The sequence below is a fragment of the Oryctolagus cuniculus genome, chromosome 11 (genome assembly GCF_964237555.1).
Source record: "Oryctolagus cuniculus chromosome 11, mOryCun1.1, whole genome shotgun sequence".
NCBI lineage: Eukaryota > Metazoa > Chordata > Mammalia > Lagomorpha > Leporidae > Oryctolagus > Oryctolagus cuniculus.
Window position 1 is genome coordinate 75,112,402 of NC_091442.1, and position 24,643 is coordinate 75,137,044.

The following is a 24,643-nucleotide window of genomic DNA, read 5'->3' on the forward strand; positions in this document are numbered from 1 at the left end:
ATGAACATTTTGATGATGTTGATTCTCCCAACCCATGAACATGGATGATGTTGCCATTTTTAATGTTTTCTTCTATTTCTTTCTTTAATGTTTTGTAATGTTCTTTGAGAGATCTGTGACATCCTTTGTTAAATTTATTCCAAGTTATTTAATTCTTTTTGAAGCTATTATGAATGCGATTGATCTTAAAAATTCCTTTCTGTGTATAGAAATGCTATTGATTTTTGTGTGTTGATTTTATAGCTTGCCACTTTACCAAACTCTTTTGAGTTCCAATAGTCTCTCAGTGGAGTCTTTTGGATCCCCTATATATAGATTCATATCATCTGCAAATAGTTAATAGTTTGACTTCCTCCTTTCCAATTTCTATATCTTTGATTTCTTTTTCTTACCTGATGGCTCTGGCTAAAACTTCCAGGACTATATTGAATAGTAAGGTCAGAGTGGGCATCCTTATCTGGCCCAGGTTAAAAAAAAAAGCTAAGCCTTTTCTCCATTCAATAGGATGGTGGCTGTGGGTTTGTCATCAATTACTTGATTTTGTTGAGGGATATGCCTTCTATACCCAATTTGCTAAAGGTTTTCATCATGAAAGGATGCTGTATTTTATCAAATGCTTTCTCAGCATCTGTTGAGATAATCATATGATTTTTGTTCTTCAGTTTGTTAATGTGATGTTTCACACTGATTGATTTGTGAATGTTGAACCATCTCTGTATACCAGGGATAACTCTTATTTGGTCTGGGTGAATGATCCTTGATGTTGTTGGGTTCAATTACATAATATTTTATTGAGGATTTTTGCATCTATGTTCATCAGTGATATTGATCTATAGTTCTCTTTCTCTGTTGTATCTTTTTCAATTGTTTTGAGTAGCTTGAGAGAATTGGAATTAGTTCTTTAAATGTTTGAAATAATTCAGTAGTGAAGCTGTCTGGTCCTGGGTCAGCTGGTAGGCAGTCCTGATGCTGAAAGTGTGGAATTGGGCCTGGAGCTGTGCTTTATGTGGACCTCTTAATTGGGTCTGAAGGGCTGGGCCTAGAGCCGAAGTCCATAAAGGCAGATTGGCCTGCAGCCAAAGTCTAGAGGGGCTAACTTGGAGCTGGAATAGGTCTTACCTGAATCTGTCAGGCTGGCCAGGGACTGGGATAGGTCTGGCACCTGCTTCACTGGAATAGGCCTGAAAACTGAGTACGTAAGGGCTGGCATTGCACCACAGTGAGTCTGAAGATTGACTCTGAAGGGTAGGCTTAAAAGATTTGAGCCTCTGAAACCACTCTTAGCTGTGTCGTGCCCAAAGCCCTGATGCAGGAGCTGGTCTAGGGGTTAGGTTCGCTGGGGTTGGCCTGTTGATGAGGGAGGCCTGGAGGCTCATTCTAAGCTAATGGCTTGGAGTTTGGATCCCTGGGCCCTGCTTAATGCTAATTTTTACTGAGGTGGGCATGGCATTTAGATCCAAGGCAAAGTCCTTCCTGATTGTGGAGGGATCTCTCTCCCTGCTGTGCTACCTGGAGTTGGGCTAGGGGAGATGTAGACAGTCTCAGCTAGATTCATGGGCAGTAATCTTACGTGGTTTCCTTAGTTCTTGTGAAAGTCTTTCGTGTGTGCATGATTGTTTAAATTGATGTTTATTTTGGACAGTGGTCTCTGGGAAGTCCTTTTTTGTTATCTTGCTAATGTCTGAATTTCTTAAAATCTAGGCATCAATTTTTTTTTCTTAAGTTTCTGAAGTCACTCAAATGTACAATAGTGTTTGAGGACCTCTGTTGTAAACTCTCCTTTTCTGACAGTGATGCTCAAAGGTGATCCCAAGACCAGCAACCTGGTAACTTGTTGGAACTGCAAATTCTTACACCCCAGATCTATGGAATTAGAAATTCTGGGCTTTGCATCCAGAAATATATCTGCAGTGAGTCCTCTAGGTGATTCCAGTGTATGCTCAAATTTGAGAACAGCAGCAGTTTCATACTCTCTCTCTTTCATTCCCTCTCTCTGGTTTTGAGGTATACCAAAATTTTTTGAACACATTCATTTCTAATTAGCTATGATTCAGTAATTTTTAAATATAGCAGATAATTTTATAAGCTACATTTCATGATAAAATAATGCATTTAGAGTGAAGGTCATTGTTAGAATGGATATAAATAAATAGGGTAAGTATTGTTGGTGATAAATTTGAGGGATGTTATTCTCGTATATAATTAAATTTTATTTTTACCTGACAATGAAAATAGAAGAGAGTAACTCTTGTGATGATTGGAGAGTCTAAGCCAGACTACAAGGAACATATCACATCCCAGCCAATACCAAAGTAGCCTGGGCAGTTTTCTTACTTTCTCTGTGCGTCAATTCCATATGTGGAAAGTGAACCTACTCATAGTGTCTTTCTCACAGAAATATTATAATTAAGTTGGTTAATACCCGGAAGTTACTTAGAAAGTTCCTGGTCATTTGTAGGTAACCCAAAAAACATTAGTATTTTTACTAAGAATTTGAAAGATTCAGCTTTGTTGTTTTCTTTTTTATTCATCTATTTTGGTGTCTTTGTATTAGCATTAATCTAAGACTATTATGTTTTTTTACAGGGATATTTTAAAACCATGTATTTATTTTCTGAGGGATGGTTTAAAGTACATTATATAATTCTTAATCAGGTGGATAGGTGCTGCCATATGTCCTAGTCTATTGAATGTGGACTAAGGAGAAATGCAGTGCTGTTATGTTGTCAATGGAACTACTACTTTCTAATCAATGTCCTTAATACTTGGAGCAAGAGAAATTACCTTTATCAGGTTTTGCGCTGAATATTGGAAAAGCTTATTTCTTACTGCACCAGATGAAAATAAATGCAAATAAAGGCTCTAATTTACTTTTCTGTCTTCATTGATGGTCTTATATAACCCTGGGGAAAGTAGCAGATACCATGAAACATTTGCTGTAGGTCAGTGCTTCTCAAACTTTAATGTACATATGGATCACTGGAGGATCTTGTTAAAATGCACATTCTGATTCAGCAAGTCTGGAGCTTGTTCTGAGGTTCTGATTTCTAATAAATTCCCAGGCAATGCCAATGCTATGGATTCCTGAACCACACTTTGGAATAACCATGCCGGTATGACAATTTTCTGTCTTAACCCAAATTGTTCATTATCCTCTGTCACTTGTATAAAATCCCGTAAAGCCATACAGTATCCTTCTGTATTTATTTACTTCCATTCTAACTGTCCCTGCCTTTTCCATTCATGTATTTCATGCTTTAGAACACCGAGAGCTCTTCCTGATTTAGTGAACACAATAATCATTTATGCTTCTAGGAGCTTATAAAACTGGATAAGAAGGCTAGGAAGGGCAAAGGGAGAGATGACCATTTAAGAGTGTCTCAAGGTCAGTGATCTCAAATTTTAAAACTTAATATCTTTTGGGGTTGCCAAATTTTTCTCAATAAATGGTCAGAACAGTAAATTAAAAAAAAATCCTGGATACTTGTTGCTTCCTCATAATGTGACGTGTTCTTATAAAATAATGGTAACACTAAACTATCATATGATCCAAAAAATCTAAAAGCTTTGTACATGTGTTTAATAACTTTAAAGATACTTTCAGAAGCCAGGGCTAAAGATTCTGAAAAGCACTTTATTAAGGGTATATATAGACCTTTTTGTTATTTAATACATATCATAAAATTATAATATATAGGAATATATATTTTCCTGAAATATCAAATTTTTAGAATTGAGTGCCACAGTTTTAATGGATGTATTTGTTATTTTTTTATTTTTTATTTATTTATTTATTTTTTTGACAGGCAGAGTGGACAGTGAGAGAGAGAGAACAGAGAGAAAGGTCTTCCTTTGCCGTTGGTTCACCCTCCAATGGCCGCCACGGCTGGCGCACCGCGCTGATCCGATGGCAGGAGCCAGGAGCCAGGTGCTTTTCCTGGTCTCCCATGGGGTGCAGGGCCCAAGCACCTGGGCCATCCTCCACTGCACTCCCTGACCACAGCAGAGGGCTGGCCTGGAAGAGGGGCAACCGGGACAGAATCCGGCGCCCCGACCGGGACTAGAACCCGGTGTGCCGGCGCCGCTAGGCGGAGGATTAGCCTAGTGAGCCGCGGCGCCGGCTAATGGATGTATTTGTGTTTCTAGTGACAATTTAAAGTTTGGGACTAGCAATTACATTAAATATGAGAGTATACCTTGGTGTCAACAATTGGTAAAATTTTGAGTGATGTAGAACAGTAAGTTAGGAATAAAATAAGCTGAAATGTTAGAAATGTCAAAAGTAAAAAGAAAGTGTTGTATTTATTTAGCTAGCTTGAAGACTTTGCAAATAATTTTTTCAAAGTTATTCTTAAGCCCCTGCGACAAAACCTCTAAGTGTGGCTTGTATTCAATCCCTCCATCTACCTGAAGTTACCTAGGACTAGAGTAGTTTACTTCCAGCATGCTTTTAGTCCAATTAGTTTACCAAAATTAAACTAATTTCAGTCTTATATTATATAGCATACACAAGCACACATGATTTTCAGTGTTTATATAGACATATGTAAAATTATATAGTATATGCAATATTTATATTCATATATACCCTTTATATAGAGATATATTCTACCTGTTATATCTATATGATATATGCTTATATATATGTATATGAACATACCTATGTGGAACTGTTATATACAAACATATTTTATATACATACACATATGCATATGAGGGTACTTCAGAGAGTTCATGAAGTAGTAAGTGTTTAGCTTTGTAGTTAGGACCCTGGTTAAATGTCCACAGCCCACGTTAAACTACCTAGGTTTAGTGCCTGGCTCTGGCTCCTTACTCCAGCTTCCTGTTAATGCAGACCCTGGGAAGCAGTAGTGATGGCTTACTAATTGGGTTCTTGTCACCCATTTAGGAGACCTGCATTGAGTTCCTAGAACTTAGCTATAGCCTGGCCCAGTTCCAGCTGTGGTGAACATTGAGGGAGTAAGTAGTGGACGGAAGCTCTCTCTCCACCTCTCACCCTCTCTCCTTCTCTCTTTCAAAATAACTTTGAAAATAATTTTTTTAGAAAGAATGTTAGTAGAAATAGAGAATTACACAGTAATGCACATTTTCCATGGACTTCATGAAGTTTCCAGTGTGTGTATATGTGTGTGTACATGCGTATGTATATTGAGACTCTGCAGAGTGGACACATGCTCCTTGAGGTAGTTAGTTCTTAGAACATTCTAAATACTTTGTAGCATTCCCAGGCCCCTCTGGAAGGTTGGAAGCATGGTCAGGCTATAAAGGGTGCCATGCCTCACCCAGACCTGGGATATTCAAACGCTGGTGCAAAACATGAACAGATACTTAAATGCTCTTGGACCATTGCATTTTAGTGCAGCACTAGCTATTGCATTTCTATTAGGATACTGGTTTTCATTTTAACAAATATTCAAACAGATTCTGAATATGAAAATAAAAAAAATGCACAGTGTATTAGAATGGCATGAAAATACATATAATGAGAAAGGTGCTACCATGTTTTTCATGGTAGTCTTCCTGCTGCAAGTGTACGGTGATCAGTTACATGTCATTTTGACCAATAGAACTCTCATGCTCTATTAACTGTGGTGTTAGGGAAATGGCTTCTGGCAATTTTCCATCATGTCAATTCCCTGAGTATTTACATTAGGAACAACATTTTTTTATGATGGGTACAAAAAAATTCTCCTCTTCTCAGCATTTCCCCATTATGGGCGCAAAATGTTTTCCTTCCTATAAAATACACTTTAGGAGTATAACTTAGTGATGCACATTAGATACTGGAGCTTGGAGAGGTAAAGGGTTCAGTTCAATCTCTGGCTCATTATTACTTCTTTCTGTATTTCATTTCTTGATCTGATGTAAATTGAACTAGGGAATATTTGGAACACTAGTAATGGGTTTTGAAAAAAAAAAGCATTGAATAGAAGCTCTCAGAAACTCTTCTGGGGGAAAATTTGGACAAGGCAGTTTCTTTATGCTCTCAAGAAGAGATTTATAACAAAGCATCAAGTACTTTTCAGTAATGAAAGACGTTGTTCATGTTTTGATCAATACCTCCTAGCTGATACATAATCAGCCCGAACAGGGCGTGACATGAATTTTTCTTCATGACATTTGCATGACTTGATGTTATTTTAAATGATAAATCTATAGGTTTGGATAATAAAAGAGTAGTATGCAGACCAAAAACTAATTGATAAATATCTATTTTAGTTCTCTGAAAGGCAGATTGGCTTCATGTTCTTGTCAAAATTTTGTAAAGTAACAATTTCACCATGTTTTCTGTTTCTGTAATTGCAGTTTTTAAAGTCTATTTCCTTCTTTTTGCTCTCTGCCTTCATTACCCTGCTCTCAGACATTCTCTTAAACTTCACAGTGAATTTTAGTATCTTCTAGCTCTCTGAAAATCCATCCATTGTTAGGTGCTAGTTAATATTAGATGATACTTTGTATGGCAACAAGAACTGGTTAAAAAGATCATTAAGTAACCACTGGTGGTGTCAGTGATTTTTTTCGCCCCTCAGGAACTTCAACACGTATTTGACTTTAGTAGAAATTAAGGCTTTCAGGTTTTAGACTAAAAACCCAAGATTGGTTCTTTTGTGTTAGGTTTGCATTTTTTAATTGAATATTGTGTGTACCACGAGTACAGTTTATGCTAAGAGGAACCAGCCCTAGGGCACAATGAATTTTTGTTTCCACTTTACTAAACCTACATAAATTATTTCTTTTAGAGGTAACCACATTGTACCCAGACTGTCTGAATTACATATGAATTTGAAAATACATTTTACTGACAACACCACATTTCAGAAGTTAGGAATTCTCATGTATAAATAGTACTATTTCCATACTGTGTTCTGCTGCAGATGTGAACCTGTCAATTAAAGAGTGTCAAAGAACTTCCACACCTCTGTATCGGCTTCCAGCTATTTCAGACTTTTAAAACAAAAACACCCGAGTTCCTAGCCATCGGATTGAGCCCACTAATGCTCGTTAAAGGGCTGATGAATGGGTACTTCTGATAGTACAGTAGTGCCCCCTGCCCCACCCGCCCCATTTGAAGATATGACTTTTGCAGTTTCCATTACCCACAGTCAACCCTGATAGAAAAGTATTAAATGGGGGCTGGTGCTGTGGCTTAGTGGGTAAAGCTGCCGCCTGTAGTGCTGGCATCCCATATGGGGTCTTTGTGGCCAGCTGGGAAGTGAACCAGGAGATGGAAGACCTCTCTCTCTGCCTCTCTTCTCTCTGTGTAACTCTGACTTTCAAATAAATAAATACATCTTTTATAAAAAAACAAAAAATATTAAATGTAAAATTTCAGAAAAAGGTGATTCATAAGTTTTAAGTTGTGTTCCATTCGGTGGCAAGTTGAAATCTCATGCCTAACCCTGGACAAGAGTGATCCCTTTGCACAGTGTACCCACACTGTGGACAGTTCTTTTCCGGGAGTCAGTTACTAGCCATCTCAGTTGTCCGATCTACAGTAGGGTATTGCAGTGCCTGTGGTAGCCTAAAACCACGTTGCAATGTCTACATCATTCACTCCATGCCATCTCTACCATGTAGGCCTTGTGTCATCTCACATCATCCCAAGAAAGGTGTGTATGGTACCAAGAGAGATTTGGAAAGAGAAAGGAAGAGAAAGATCACATTCATATATCATTTATTACAGTATATTGTTTTAATTGTTCTATCATTCTATCATTTGTTTTTCTTGTTCATCTCTTATTGTGTCTAATTTTTCAGCTGAACTCTATCAGAGGTATGTATTTATAGGAAAAAATAGTATATGTAGGGTTTCCTGGTATCCGCAGTCTCAGGCATACACTGTGTTTTGAACATATCTCCTGTAGGGAGGAGGGGACTGCTGTATTATATTTTCCCCTTTCAAGTGATGGTGCTGATAGGTGTGATTAAACATGGTTTTATATATGTGTAAAAAATTTATAGCACATTTTGAGAATCTACTTAGAATGATATCGAAAGGTAAACTAGTACTCTTTGAAAGCATTGATTCAAGCTTAACTACTTGTTTATATATACTTACTTGTATAATCCATATTTTGTAAATACAGCTAAGATACTCATCAACACTGTCAACTCTCCCCTCCTTTTGGGTGGATTGCCACTCTTGGCTGATGTGATGTCACACTTTCCTGGTTTACTTTGCTGCTCATAGGTCAGCATCTTGTCAGTGCCCTTCATGCTCCTTCCTCTGCCTGTCTCTTCAATGTCAGGGCCCTTCAGACATCTGGCTTAGCCCTCTTCACTCAGCATTGGTCAGAGTCTCTTCCCATCTCTACTTGTTGATTATTTCTTAAATCTGCTCCCCTATGCAAAACCCTCCTCAGTGCATTAGATTTCTGTATTTTACTTCTTATTAAATGTCTTTAAGTGGCTGTTATAGGAGCAACTCAAACTCAACATATGTGCAGCAGGATGCTTTGTTTCAAGCTTATCGATCTTTTCGTTTGTTTATAGAAAGTTTTACATTTCTTCTTAATTTTCTGAATGTACTTCTCCTATAGCCTTAAATATTCTTTCTCTTTGCTCCCTCCTATTCTTTCAACAGATCTCTTAAATGACTTACTCTCAGATGCCTGTCAGCATCAGGGACGTCTTTTACATAGTTAATGTGATAATCATAAAAGTAATATGACAATTATCACTGTTCTGATTTCAATGGATGCTGTTAAAAATTAGTACATAGTGGCTCAACACAGTTTGTTATCTTACAGCTATGTAGATTGGAGGCTGACACTGTTCTTATTGGAGGCTGTAGGGGAGACTAAAATTTCCTGACCACTCCAGTTTCTAGAGACTACCTGCATTCCTTAGATCTTATTTCCCATGTTCAATGCAAGCAACGTCTGGTAAAGTCTTCCTCACATCACATCTCTTTCTCTGACTCCTGATTTCACTTTTCAGGATCCTTGTGATTGTATTGGGCTGACCTGAATAATCTGGGATATTCTTCCCATCAATACATCCGCTGATTAGAAACCTTGATTCTGTTTCCAACCTTTTGCCGTGGGACCTAATACATTCATAGATTCTGGGAATGAAGACATGGACATCTTTGGGAGGGCATTCTGTGTCTATCATTAATAGCTCACAGTTATTGAGAACTTCCTACTTGCTGGCCACTGTCCTAAGCAGCTCACATGCATTCAGTTGTAGTGAACTATGATGAGCCTTGGGTGTTACCTTATACTCTGTGCAACTTTAATAAGTCTGTCTGCCATTGTTCCCTGAATGCTGATAGTAGGTATGAAACTCCTTGATCAGAAACAAAAGATTTAATTGTTCCAGCTATAGCAGTAGGCAGAGTGTCAGCATTTTTTCTGCCAGTTCCCTAAGTCACAATTGCTGAGAATGACACAAAGAAGTCTGGGTGATATCTGTACATCCAATTGGATGATATTACAGCTGAGTAGCGCTGAGCCTGGGGAATCTGATTCTTTTACAAGGGATGGTACATATGCCTGCCTTTTGCTCTGCAGAGGACATTATCTCTGTTTTTGAAATACAAACGTTCTTTAAAAGACAGTGTGGAATGGAAGGGAGGCAGTGTTTGTGCTCACAAGACATACAGAAATGTGAGACCCTTGAGAATTGTGTTCCAACAGCAGTTCTCATAGTGTTCCTGTGAAGTAGTTGCAATTACATTCATCTCCATTTTATAGGTAAGGAAATTGAAAGGCAGGGAGGATCAGTAATGTGCCCCATTAAGTAGCAGAATTGAGTTCATGTTCTTAATCTCTGCTTTAAGCTGCATCCATTACACCATGCACTCATCATAGCATGTGCATTGTTCTGTAATTGCCTTCATGTGTTTCTATGATATATATGCTTTTTAACTTGTTTGTAACCGTTTTTAAGCTTCATGAGAGTTTAGGGTGACTGTGTCTTTACCACTCAAGGCTTACAATTCCAGTGCCCAGGTCAGTGTGGCCTATACTAGGTTTTGATATGTATTTTTAGAATAAATGAAAATACATTCTAAATGGAACCATAATAGGGAGGGATTTTTATATTGAACCTGTATTCTTTTAGATAACAGGAAATATTTGTTAGTCAACTTGGATTTTTAACAACTAATGGAGATAGGGGTTATTTAGTGCATTTTTTTTTGTTTTCATGCCTAATCATGTTTCTTTTTAGCAGCAAAGATTGTTTTAATTAATTAATTATTTATTTATTTGAGACGGATAGAGAGAAAGAGAGCTCCTATCTGCTTTTTCTATCCTCAAATGCCCACAATACCCAGGGCTGAACTGGAGCTAAAGCCAGGGAGCCAAGAACTCAAATTCAAGTCTCCCATGTGGTGGCAGGGACCCAAATGCTTGAGCCATCATGCGCTGCTTCTGAGGACCTGTATAAGCAGGAAGTCAGATCCAGGAACTAAACCCACGTCCTCTGGTATGAGATGCTGATATCTTAACTGCTTAGAAAAATGCCTGCCTGGGATCTTGAGTTTTTTTATTATCATTTTTAAGATTTATTTATTTATTTGAAACAGCTCCAGAGAGAGAGGGCTGTATTGAAAGTGGAACAGCCACGATGTGAACTGGCATCCATATGGGATTCTGGCTTGCAAGCAGCAGCTTTGTCAGCTATGCCACAAAACCGGCCCCTGGATAGTGAGTTTTGAAAGTACTGGAGGCTGGCGCCGCGGCTCAACAGGCTAATCCTCCGCCTTGCAGCGCCGGCACACCGGGTTCTAGTCCTGGTTGGGGCACCGGATTCTGTCCCCATTGCCCCTCTTCCAGGCCAGCTCTCTGCTGTGGCCAGGGAGTGCAGTGGTGGATGGCCCAAGTGCTTGGGCCCTGCACCCTCATGGGAGACCAGGATAAGCACCTGGCTCCTGCCTTTGGATCAGTGCGGTGCGCCGGCCTCAGTGGCCATTGGAGGGTGAACCAACGGCAAAGGAAGACCTTTCTCTCTGTCTCTCTCTCTCACTGTCCACTCTGCCTGTCAAAGAAAAAAAAAAAAGAAAAGAAAAGAAAGTACTGGATACACAATAAATAACATGCACAATATGATGATGAAAATTAAAGTAAGGCTAATTTTAAAAATTACAGGGGTGAGAAACTAACAAATATTCCCCACACATATGGGGTAAGCCCTTAGCATAGAAATTCTTTTACAAGGAAAAAGGAAATCAAGCACACATGAAAAGTGTTCTTCCTTTGCAACTGACAGTAATCAGTAAGTGTTGAGGAAATGTGATTGCAGAAATGAAAAAAATATATGTATCATTTGAGTGTGTAGCAGGAGTATCAGCAAAAACATTGACTACATATTATGCCCTAATGCTAATTCAGGAGGATGCTGGGAGTTTGAGAACTCAAAAGCTGGGATTGTGAATACAAGTAGTGCTGATGAAAATTCAGTTACAGGCCAAAATGTGGAACTGAAACTGGTGGTTTTTGAACAAAAGATATCCAAATAGAAAGTCCATCAGGAAGAAAATGTATTTTGTTTAAAAGCTTTGAAGGACCGACTTCCTTTTAAATTTGGTGGGAAGATATCCAAGAATAGCAAAGTATAAATTCTTCCTTGTCAATTGAACTTAAAAATCCCACTGTATAGGCATAAAAAATACACAAAACATGCCCGTGAAAGGAAGAAAAGGGAGGATTGTTCTCATGTTGTAAGTATCAGTAATGGGTAATGACTATTATTTTTATCTGATCAATATTACTGTTGCAAATGAATTTACGTTCTTAACCGTATGAACAAGAAGGCACAAATATTTGTGGAAAATTCAATCAAAGATATTGTTTACTTCTCATGAATTTTTTGAAGCTCTTGTATGTTGATTTTCAGAGCAAGGAATTTTTTCTTTTTCTGTACTTAAGCATAAATGCATATGTAGATACTGTCTGGAAAAATCTCTAGTAATGCATAAGCAAAATATAGCTTTGTGATTTCTTTTTTACCTGATATGCCTTTAAAATGTATTTAGTATCCCTGAATACTACTATGGGCAAGTCCTATGATGACTTTTGTCTCATTTTTAGGTAGATCCTATATTGCTTTAAATTATGATATTCAATTGAGAAATTAAAATCTATAATGTAATGTTTACCAATATTTATTAATTTCATCTACTTGAAATGCATAATGACTAGGGCTGGCATTGTGGCATAATGGGTTAAGCCTCTGCCTGGAATGCTGGCGTACTATTTCAGGGCTGATTCAAGTCATGGCGGCTCCACTTCTGATCCAGGCCTCTGCTAATGAGCCTGGGAAAGCAGTGGAGGATGGCCCAAATCCTGGGCTTCTGCACTCACATGGAAGACCTGAATGAAGCTTCTGGCACTTGATATCGGCATGGCCCAACTCTGGCCATTGAAGCCATTTGGGAAGTGAACCAATGGATTGAAGATCTCTCTCATCTCTCCCTCTCTTTCTCTGTAACTCTGCCTTTCAAATAAATAAAATAGGTCTATAAAAAGAAAGGCAGAATGACACACAAAGAGAAACAGAGAAAGAGAAAGAGAAAGAGAAAGAGAAAGAGAAAGAGAAAGAGAAAGAGAAAGAGAAAGAGAAAGAGAAAGAGAAAGAGAAAGAGAAAGAGAAAGAGAAAGAGAGATCTTCCATGCTCTGGGTATTTTCCAAATGCCTGTTCAGCAGAACTTCATCTTGTTGTAAGGATAAGATGCCTCCTCTTCTAGCTAGGCCTGTGATTTATGCAATTCTTCAAGGTGGTGATGAAATAGAAAGATCCCAAATAGTGATAACATTGGTTGTAATGTTTTGTGCTTAAGACTAAGAGGTTTATATAGTTTAATTCATTTAATCTTTATAGCAACTTGCAAGGTAGATATTATTAATGTCCTCATTTTCCTCATTTTATCAATGAGGAGATGAAAACTGAGAGAGGTTGGATAAATTTCATCAGGTTTCACAGGTAGTAAATACTAGACAGTATGGGATCTAAAACATGAACCTTTAGCCATTATGTCTACTGCTTTCTGCTAAGAAGGCCTTGACAGCAGAACTGGAGAAATAATGTGGATTGTTTTAGGTGCTGCTAGGAAGCAATGTTGAAAACAGTATTACAGGAGACATTTTAACTTGTATTTATTTTCATTTGGTTTGCTAAGGAGAGACAGAGAGAGGCAGAGGGACAAACCTTTCATCTGTTTATTCATTCCCTAAATGCCTGCAACAACCAGAACTAGTTCCAGGCAATGCCAGGAGCCTAGAACTCAATCCAGATCTCTCACTTGGGGTAGCAGGAACCCAGTCACTTCAGCCATCATTTGGAGGGTGAGAATTAGCAGGAAGCTGAATGGATTGTGGAGTAGCTGGGGCTCAAATTAGGCATTCTGATATGGGATGTGATATCGCAAGTGAAAACTTAAGTACTGAGTCTGAATGCCTGCTGCTTAAGGGTAAAATGAGGCAGGAAACAGAAGAGGTATGTCAGAAGCCTGGGGGTTTGGGAACAAGATGTAGTTGGGGTAGAAGGATCAGGGCAAAGAGTTTGTAACCTGTCTAAGTACCTGAAGGGAGTGCAACTAGATAATTAGCCTAGGATTACCAAGGGATTTTAAAGAAGCAACAGGGCACTTCATACAGCAAAAAGCCCCCACTCCCCCCAGTACACTGATAGACAGAGCTATAGAATTGATAGATGGGTTTTAGTAAGGGCTATATATCTGTTTGGCTTATAAGCTCAAGCAAAACAAATTGTAAACTGTATTTGGCATGATGTCATTATCACGGAAAACATTTATTTAGCAGTTATGTTTTGGATGTCACCCATGTACATGGCTCTGTGCTTGGCCCTGGAAGTACAGCCATTGAGATAGAAACCACCTAATCTTGCCTTCCTGGATTGGATTAATGTTTCAGCTTCAGTATCAATATCCTCCCATTAATCCTGTGATTCTTTAACATATTCCTAAGTTATTTTCATTTTTGTTCCAATCACAGTCGTGTGTTTCTTTTGTTAACTTATTTAACTATTTGTGTATTATTTGGCTCCCTGCCTTGTTCAACTCTCTTCACCTCCCCAAAGTTCACAGAGTGAGGACTCTATAAAATTTATTGAGTGAATATATGAATGAATGAAAGATCAAAAGTGCAGGGATAGGAAAAGTCAGAAAGATTAGTTGTTTTCAGGAAAAATATCTGTGGGATTTTCTTGTTGTGAAACCCAAACTTATAGTATTAACAGTGCCACTTCAGGTTTTCTGAGCGGATCGCACCCAGCTAGGTCCTAGAGCTTTTTTGTAGGATAAGGTCACATCCTTTGATCAGAGCTTGGCACCAAGCTTGTTCTCTGCCCAAGTATGGAGGGGTAGGGTGCTTTTGAATCACTTCTTTATTTCTTTTTTAAATATTTATTTATTTATTTGAATTAATAAGTAAGAGAGAGAGGGAAACATGAGAGAAAGAGAGATCTTCCATCTCCTGTTTCACTCCCCAAGTAACCACAAGATCCAGATCCAGGCAAGGCTGATGCCAGGAGCCAGGAGTTTCTTCCAGGTCTCTATGACAGTTTCTGTCAAGGACAGAAACTCTTGGGACTCATTCTTGTGCATTTCCCAGGCCATTAATAGGGAGCTGGATCAGAAGTGGAGCAAATGAACACCAACTGGCGCCTATATGGGATGCAGCATTGCAGGTGGTGTCTTTACCTGCTATGCTTAATGGTGGTCTTGGGGATGGTATTTCTTTCCTTGTCATGGGACCTTTTGTCTTATTTTTTAAAAAATTTATTTATTTATTTGAAAGGCAGAGTTACAGAGAGGCAGAGGGAGAGGGGGAGAGAGAGGGAGATAGGGAGGGAGGTCTTCCGCTGGTTCACTCTCCAGATATCAACAATAGCTGGAGTTGCACTGATCCCAAACCAGGAGCCAGGAGCTTCTTCTAGGTCTCCTACATGGGTGCAGGGACCCAAGGAGTTGGACCATCTTCTGCTGCTTTCCCAGGCCATAGCAGAGAGCTGGATCTGAAGTATAGCAGCTGGGACTCGAACTGGCACCCATATGGGATGGCAGTACTGCAGGTGGTGCCTTTACCCACTATGCTATAGCACTAGCTCGGGGACCTTTTATCTTCTAGGACTTTCTGTCATGTTTTAAGTTCAAGGTTTTGAAGTCTGGGGTATTGGAGCTTCCATCTCCTTAGAAACTCTTCTCTCTTTTTGATTTATTTATTTATTTGAAAGGCAGAGTTACAGAGAGGCAGAGGGAGAGGGGGAGAGAGAGGGAGATAGGGAGGGAGGTCTTCCGCTGGTTCACTCTCCAGATATCAACAATAGCTGGAGTTGCACTGATCCCAAACCAGGAGCCAGGAGCTTCTTCTAGGTCTCCTACATGGGTGCAGGGACCCAAGGAGTTGGACCATCTTCTGCTGCTTTCCCAGGCCATAGCAGAGAGCTGGATCTGAAGTATAGCAGCTGGGACTCGAACTGGTACCCATATGGGATGGCAGTACTGCAGGTGGTGCCTTTACCCACTATGCTATAGCACTAGCTCGGGGACCTTTTATCTTCTAGGACTTTCTGTCATGTTTTAAGTTCAAGGTTTTGAAGTCTGGGGTATTGGAGCTTCCATCTCCTTAGAAACTCTTCTCTCTTTTTGATTTATTTATTTATTTGAAAGGCAGAGTTATAAAGAGAGGTAGAACAGAGACAGAGATATCTTCCATCTTCTGATTCAATCCCCAAATGGCAGCAATAGCCACAGTTGGGCTGGGCCAAATCCAGGAGCAAGAAGCTTCATCCAGGTCTCCCATGTGGGTGCAGGGACCTGAGTACTTGGGCCATTTTCCACTTCTTTCCCAGGCATGTTAACAGAGAGCTGGATGGGAAGTGGAGCACCCGAGATTTGAACTGGCTCCTATGTAGGATACTGACATTGCAGGGGGCAACTTAACCCATTTTGCTACAACATTGGCTTCAGGATTCTTTTACTGATCTCAAAAAATCTTTAGATAAAGGAATAGTTGACCAATCTAGAGTGAATTGACAGGTTTGAATGTGAGTGACTGGACAGCAGAAATTGACTGGTGATGTCAGTCACCAAGGAAGGAAAGCCAGTACTCTGGATAATGTGGCTTAGGCAGAAAGGAAAGTGTTGAGAGAGAGAGCAGAGTAGTTGACAAGGATCTAAGTCATATATCAAATAGTTTTCTTGTACTCTTCTCTCTCATGGGGAAACGAAGTGTGAGCTTAATCACGAGGCAGAGCCTATCTGAGCTGGAAGATGCCCAACTCTTTGTAACACTTGAGTCAGGGCCTGGCTGAGCCCCCAACTGGAGGCGTCTTATTCTAGGCTGACTATCCATGATGACCTGTGAGCTTAGAATCTGACTGTGGCAGGGAAGAGAGGCTTGATATTGCACATGTCTTTCGTTAGTGGTTATTTAGCAATGTAGAATATCCTAGAGTATATTTCTAGCTCACAGAGGTATACATCAGAAGGGTAAATGTAGTAACACAGGCACTGATGCTGGAGACTGATTTTGATTTCTGTGTACCGTGAGGTTCCATTTTATGAGTCTGTGGACCTTTCCATATGGTTGCAGGGTTCCTCCTAGCAGGACTTTCTCAGGGTAGTGGGATATTTATCTTAGTGGATGACTTTCTCCAGAGTGCAAAAGAGGAAGCTACAAGACTTAGAATAAGTTTAAGCCTCATTAAATGGGAGAAACCTACTCAAGAAGGCGTAGTTAACGGTTTAACAAACAACTGTTTACTACAAGATGCTTAGATATTTTCATCTCAAGCTCTCTGGGCATGTAGGTGGTAATGAATGACATTGGAATGAGTAAGAATGCTCAAAGTGATCAGTAATAGTATCTTAATCTGTACTGCTATAACAAACCTGAGCCTGATACTCTATAAATATAGAAATTTGTTTTTTATAGTTCCCAAGGCTAGAAGCCTGTGCTCAAGGTACTGGCAGGTGGTGGTGTGAGGTCACGGTTGCTCTCTGCTGCCTGAGTGGCGTCTTGTTGCTACGTCCTCCAGAGTACCTGCTGTGTCCTCATGTGGCAGAAGGGACACAGGAGGTGAATTCACCTGCTCAACCCCTTCTATAAGGCACAAATCCAATTGTGAGCACAGAGTCTTCATGACCTAATCACACCCCCAGAGGCCTCCCATCACTTAATACCAGCACAATGGAGATTAAGTTTCATCATGAATTTTGGAGGCGATGCATTAAAACCATAGCAGTAAAATTTAATCAAAACAAAACCAGAAGCCACAGACAGAAATCCTGGGAACTGTGGTTTTTCAAATGTCAAAGAATAACAAGATATTAAAAAAGAAAAAAATGTGAAACAAACAGAAGGGCTAATCTAAGAATGGATATCCTGTTATAACAGATACTAGGAAACTGTAATAATTCTCAGCAATACTACTAAAGATAAAAATTTGGAAGTATCCATGAGAATTTTTAATTTAGTTATTCAAAGCTGCTTCAACCTAGTGTTAGGTAGAAAGAAAACTGTATTATACTGAAGATGGATAGGAGGGGAGCAAGGAAAGTCAGATTTTCATATTAATGCTGGCTATCACACCCACTAGAATCATATGGATTATTTACGATCTTTCTACTTCTTAGATTGTATTAATTAATTGGAAAAAGAATACCATGCATAATTTTATCTAAGATTTTCTTTGAATTTCCAAATGACACAAAATTTTCCAAATCTAATTTTTCTTTTGTTTTCAAGGCATATTAAAAAGTTCTGATTGCACATTTTAATGTATGTAGTCTCACAACAAATATATTTCATAAAAATTAAAATAATTTAGTTCATTGTAAATAAATGTTGTCTGTTTCAAATAAGCAAAATACTTAAGCTACTGATACAGGAATTTTATTCATGGGCTTCATTGAGCTAAACTGACAGACAATAAATTGCTCATACTTAAAGTATTCAATTTGATAACTTTTAACATGAATGCACTCATAAAATCATCACCATAAAGAACATATCTACTACTCCCAAAAGGGCTGTGTTGTAATCTCTCCCGTTTTTGTCCCCAGGCAACCACTGATATATTCCTTTTCACTACAGATTAGTTTGCCTTTTCTGGAATTTTATATGAAAGGCATAGAGTGATGTGTGTGTGTGTGTGTGTGTGTGTATGTGTATATGCAGTGTAACTTCTTTGCAATACACTGATGTTGTAGCCTGTATCTATAGTTCATTTCTTCTTATTGCTGAGTAGTATATATTTTGTTATATATATGCCATTCACCTTTTGATGGACATTTGGGCTGTTTCCAGTTTTTTTGCTGTTGGAAATAACTGTGAACATTTATGTACATATCGTTGTGTGGATTTAGGCTTGATGCAAATGTACTTAAAAACCATTATATGAGATTTCTTAAGTTTCAAAGTTTAGAGAAGAGGTACTATTAAAATATCTCTTCATAGTACTTGAACAAAATCCAAGTTTCTGCTGTAGTTTAATGATTTTATGACTTTTAGAATTAATGTGAGTGAACATCTTTTTATTTGATGTTTCTGTAACGCCCTTGCCAATTTTCCTGCTCAACTATGGTCATTTTACTTTTTAGTTGTGGAACTCTTTATTTAGTGGATCCAATAAGCCTTTGACTATAATGTAACTAAAAATATGGTATCTCAAAATATTATAAACTGTTAAGTTGGAAAAATTCCTAGTTTAGTCAATATTTTATTGTAGGATTATTATAAATATTATAGCATCATCTAGTTATTTTTATCTTCCCTGTTTTTCTACCCCTCTCTCCATAAGTATGGTTCCTATGTTTATTATAAAGCCTATCTGTATCTAAGAAGCTACCCTGTAGGACTGGTCCCCCTGTGTTTTACTATGTCTTCCAACCATCTTATCTTAATTTGGGTCTGTGTATTGAAGAGTACTTGTGTAGTTGATCTATACATTTATTACCCAGGCCTGTGTTCTGTGCTTTCATACTTGTGGATACAATGTGGAACCATCTGCCTGCTTAGGTCACAAGTTCCTGATATCTTTGGTATAAACCTTCAGCTGCCCCTCACTGTACTTGCTCATGCTGCTCATCAGGCTTTTGCTATGTGGTAACTGCTCTTAGCATGCCCTCCTCTTTATTGCAAACTCCCAGCCTGGATCTTGGTGCAGTCTTCTTTCTGTATCATTTGAAACAACCTGACTCCCAGTGTGCAGCTTGATTTTCTTACTTGGTCTTGGGAACCTGATTGTTCTTGGCTTTTGGAGGTCTGTAGCTTATAGAATTGCCTCTGTTTTGCCACAGACTTGGTTTCCAAAGAATGTTCCTAAGTCCACATGTGGCACCAGACCTTCTGCAATTGCTATTGCCATCTACTGGTGACAAAGTCTATCCACCATGGTACTGTTGTCTAATTTGCTCATATTTAGGCAACGTCTTAAGTTAAAATCTTAAGTGGAAGAACATCTACTTGTTATGGACTTGGAATTGGTATCAATTCTCTGAGCTAGATATCCTACTTTGTATGTGTCAGTCACACCATTATCTTCTTTCTGTCCAACTTTCTTATCCCATTTCCACCTTCCAACCCGTGTGATTTTAGTCTGCTCTTCTTACAATATACTTAAAAAGACCTTTAATAAGCTAATTTCTATCATCATCAACTTCACAGGTGAAGTCAGGAATAAATGAAAATAAAATAAATGAAAATGTCATTATAAGCAGGTGGTTGACTATTTTATTCTTTATGTTATTACGAGACATTTAAAGCATAGAAAATGAATCAATAACATTATAATCAATATTGCCAGTTCTTATTACCAGTGTAAAAAATTAATACTAAAGGTTAATGTTAAATTAATGATGTTAACATTAAATCCCTTACACGACTTTCCCTCATCTGTTTCCCCATTTTTGTTCCCTGAAGCAATCGTGATCTTAAGTTTAGTGTTTGTCATCGAGATACTTGTGTGTTTATGTGTCCTTTTACTGCTTCTATCTGCCCATGTGTTTTATGTGTGAGTATCCATTTTTTCAACACAAAGTATAAACCTGCTTGGTTTTAAGTGGTATATGGCATGGGTAATTTTATACTTTGTTTCCTTGATATTATGTTTTTCTCTATATATTGATATGCATAGTATTAGATTAGTAGTGAGATCACTTATTTTGAATACTGTATGATGTTTTTATAACTATTGCAGTTTCTTCATGCATTATCTTGCTCAGAGACATTTGCTTTTCCCTTTTCACTCTTACAAATAATACTACAGGGAACAATTTTTGTGCAATTTTCCCATGACATCCTGGGGAGCTACTGGAGGGTGCATACTGGCAAGTGGTAGTTTTAGACCAGAGACTATGAACATTTTACCATTGTCTTTAAGGGCACAGCATCAGAGCCAGGCTGCTGGGTTTGAATCCTTCCTCTGCTACTTACTAGCTTTCCCAGGTTGCTGCAAATATCAGCTATTTTCGGTTTCTTTTCCTGAGCATGCATGCCCTAGCTCAACCCTTTGCTTCAAGTAGTCAGCTTGGCTTAGGTCCTCTTGGCCCTGGTGACTCCTGCCTGGGCCAATTCCCAGCTGAAACTGCCTGCTTCTGGAGCCAGCACTCAGCAGGCCAGAGGCTTCACACGCAATCACCACTTTGCATTTCTGTACCATTTCTGATCCATGGAGAGGTTTATTTTTGAACCTGGTGATGTTTTGTAGTCTTCCCTTTTAATATTTTATTTATCATCACTATGTGTCTGAAGCAGAGGGAGTTCATCAAAGCATGAACTTTTTGTGTCACAATAGCCAGAAGTTGATAATAACTCTGCAACCTTTTAAAATAAGCACAAATTTTAGAATCATCTAATCATAGAGTTTTAGAGCTGGAAGACATTTTGGAGATAAGGCCAATAACCTTATTTTATAGGTGAAGGGATTGTGATCTCAGAAATTAAGTGATTTACCAATGTCACATATTTAGTTAATGATGGCATGGCCGGATCAAAGCCCATGGGTCCCCTTGATAGTCCTTTCACCACTTTATTCACTATCACAGATTTCTGTGTAAGTTATATTTGCATGTAACATTTTCTTTTTAACCAAAGTGAAAAAATATGCTAGAATTTAAGCAACTAGAAAAATGACATTGCATTTTAAAACCAATATAATTTTTTCCTAGAAAATATTGAGATGAAAATAAGAGTAGAGTAGTTACTACATTGATCTGAGTACATTTTTCATTACAAGGCACAATGCTTTGGACTCTGAAATTTTGCTGCCTTTGGTTTCCTTGACTTTCTGAAACCTTCTAGGGGGAGCCCATAGATAATGGTGCCAATACTTCCAGTCAGAGTGCTAGGTCTGAAAATGAACTGTGATGAATGGATATGATCAGCATTTACAGTGATAGCCTATATTTCTTCTTTCATGTAGAAATGGCTGGTAGTTTAATTTACAAAAACAATTACTAAACAGGGCAAGTATTTCTTCTAATTAGGATTTCTGGTCTCCTTTAAAATATGGTGTGTTTGTTAAATCCCTTGGAATTGTTTTATTCTATTTCTAGATCTTTTAGCTGTGCCTAAGCATCCATATGCTGCTATGGAGAACTGGGGACTTAGTATTTTTGTGGAACAAAGAATACTGCTGGATCCCAGTGTTTCATCTATTTCTTATTTGCTGGATGTCACCATGGTCATTGTTCATGAGATATGTCACCAGGTATGAGAAAAAGGATCAAGTGTAAGTATACCGTGCAAACTATTGATAATATAGAATGATTACAGATACCTAAATTAGAAACTACATTATTCTCTTACACAATTAAGTTTTAATTTTATATGGAGCACTGTGTAGCTTCTTTTAGAAGATACATCATTTGTCTCAGTTGACTGTACAAAGAAAAACAAACACACTAATCATAATGAATAAGTGACTGACACTCAGTTTAGTTGAGTAGTGTGATAGCATGGCCACAAAGCAGCCTCTTTGGAGCCCCTATCTGGGTGCCATACCTTATCAACCTGGCTTTATTTTCTTGTGATTATTAGTGTGTATATATGGTAAGCACAGTGATTGCAGTGATTTATTGCATTGCTGTAAGATGCAGCTGAGTTTGTGTACGTGTCAAAATTTGCTTTCACTAAAATCAATTTATTATCCCCCTTTTCCCATCACATAGACACTTAGGAAGTCTTTCACTAACTCAGCCGTAGTCTCTTTGTTCTAAAATGATTGATATTTTTTCTTGGCATGTTTAGAAATTCATATGCAAATTAGCCAACTTTGTAGTGAAGCTAAGATAAAATTAATTTCATTTGATTTTATGTACGTTCTTCAGTGAACAAAAGGTATTAGAGAAATTTTGTAATGCTTATATGAATCTTGAATTTAGCAAAAAAGTCACTGAAAATAGATGTCCATGCTGATAGAAAGTAGTATATACCATGGGTAATTTTAAACAAAATATCGGGAAACATGCTGTGATGCTGTAAGACTTTAATATCTTATAAACCCAATACACTTTCAAAAGATGGAAAAACTGAAGAGTGATGTGGCAGATGCCATCAGTGAAAGGAGAACTGTTAATGATTAGTGAATGAACACTGACTTAATGATAGGTTGGACCATGACTATGTCCTGAATTGGCAGTCTTGTGCAGTGCACCTGTGAGATGGCCAAGCTGGGCACCTGTTCGTACTTCAGATATTTAAAGGGACTCATTGCAGAGATAGCCATGGCTCTCCCCAGCTAAGGGAAATCATTTCCGCCTAAACCTAGAACTCTTTGAGGCAAAAGCCTTTTCCTTTTTGAACATTCCTATACATGACAGGTTAGATGTACAGTTCTGTTGAAATGAAAGCACACTGATCACTTCATGATTGTTCAGAGACTGAATTTCATTTGTTATATGTGCTATGTTACTTTCTTATTATAGTTTTTGGTAGGCCACTTGTATGACGAATGAACCAGAAGTAAGCAGAACAGTTCTAATCATGTTGGCTACCATTGCCCCATTGATTTCTATGTTACCCTCCCTCCTCATCCATTTATTGTCACAATTCTGAAGACAGGTTTTCAATTTAAAAGAGAAACATGTCTTAGATAAAGAATTAAAAATGTGCAATATGTTTTGTGACCATCAGCATATTTAGATCTATCTTTTTTTGTATTTCAATGAGAGGCCCTCTTGAGGAAGTGATTGTTATTATTAATATTGAGATGCTCAGTCTGCAAGGTCTTTACTGAGGGTCCTGCAGCCGTACGTGATCTGTACTTGTCTGCCTTTCAGGACTTCCTGCAGCCGTACGTGATCTGTACTTGTGTGCCTTTCAGGACTTTGTCACACACCTCTCCTCCTTCCAGCCACACGGGTTTTTCCTTTCATTTTTGTAGTACCCATTCCCATGCGGGGTCTTCCTGCCAAAGCCTGTTTACCTCTGTCTGGAACCCTCTTGCCTATGGCTTTCTCATGACTGGCTCCTTATCGTGAAAATCTGAGTAGAGTGTCACCTGCTTGGAGGGAACATTTTTACTTTTACAACCCAAAGCAGTTACACCCTCATGGCTGTAACACTTTATTAGGATTTCAAATTGTGTTTCTCATTTGCTTAATTTTTTTATTGTCAACCTCACCACATCTCTCCTGCCTCTACAGTAAATTACGAGCTGCATGAGACAGAACATGATCTAACTTTTTTAAGAAAAGACTTATTTATTTGAAAGGTAGAGTTACAAGGGGAGAGAGAGAGAGAGAGAGAGAGAGAGAGAGAGAGAATTTCTACCCATTGGTTCACTCCCTAAATGGCTGCAATGGCCAGAGCTAAGCTGGTCAGGGTCCAGGATCTTCTTCCAGGTCTCCCATGTGAGTACAGGGGCCCAAGGATTTGGGCCATCTTTTTTTTATTTTTTATTTTTAGACAGGCAGAGTGGACAGTGAGAGAGAGAGAGAGAGAGAGAGACAGAGAGAAAGGTCTTCCTTTGTCATTGGTTCACCCTCCAATGGCCACTGAGGCCGTCGCATCGCACTGATCCGAAGGCAGGAGCCAGGTGCTTCTCCTGGTCTCCCATGGGGTGCAGGGCCCAAGCACTTGAGCCATCCACCACTGCACTCCCTGGCCACAGCAGAGAGCTGGCCTGGAAGAGTGGCAACCGGGACAGAACCGGTGCCCTGACCGGGACTAGAACCCGGTGTGCTGGTGCCGCAAGGCGGAGGATTAGCCTAGTGAGCCATGGCGCCGGCTGGGCCATCTTTCTCTGCTTTACCAGGCACATTAGCAGGGAACTGGGTTGGAAGTGGCACAGCTGGGACTCAAATCGGTTCCCCTATGGGATGCTGGGGTCTCAAGTGGTGGTTTTATCCACTGCCCCACAACACCAGCCCACCATGATCTAACTTTAGTTCTTTGAATTTCAAGTCTTTAGAAAAGCCCTGGCATGTAAGGTGCTTTTACTTTTAAATGATAATAATAAAAGAATTCCTTTAATATTTTGCTAAACTAAGCAGTTCTTCAGAGTAATGTATCATGATCTAATCAAAACACAAATTAAAAATGTCAACAATTTTCGTGAACTAATCTTCAAGGCATTTTTTTTTTCTTTTTTTGGCCCAGTGTGTCATTGTAGAATTATGGAACATCAGATACGGAGAGTCTTAAAAAA

General features: G+C 38.7%; 1 protein-coding gene across 2 annotated transcripts in view; it reads left to right on the top strand.

Moving 5' to 3' along the window:
• The window catches only part of TRHDE (thyrotropin releasing hormone degrading enzyme), a 427,658-nt gene that overhangs the window by 182,924 nt on the left and 220,091 nt on the right, over positions 1–24,643 (top strand). For both annotated transcript variants that reach the window (XM_070051462.1, XM_051845675.2), the window contains one exon: positions 21,549–21,703. In XM_070051462.1, the coding sequence (XP_069907563.1) occupies positions 21,549–21,703 (155 nt within the window). The remainder of the gene's footprint in view (positions 1–21,548; positions 21,704–24,643) is intronic.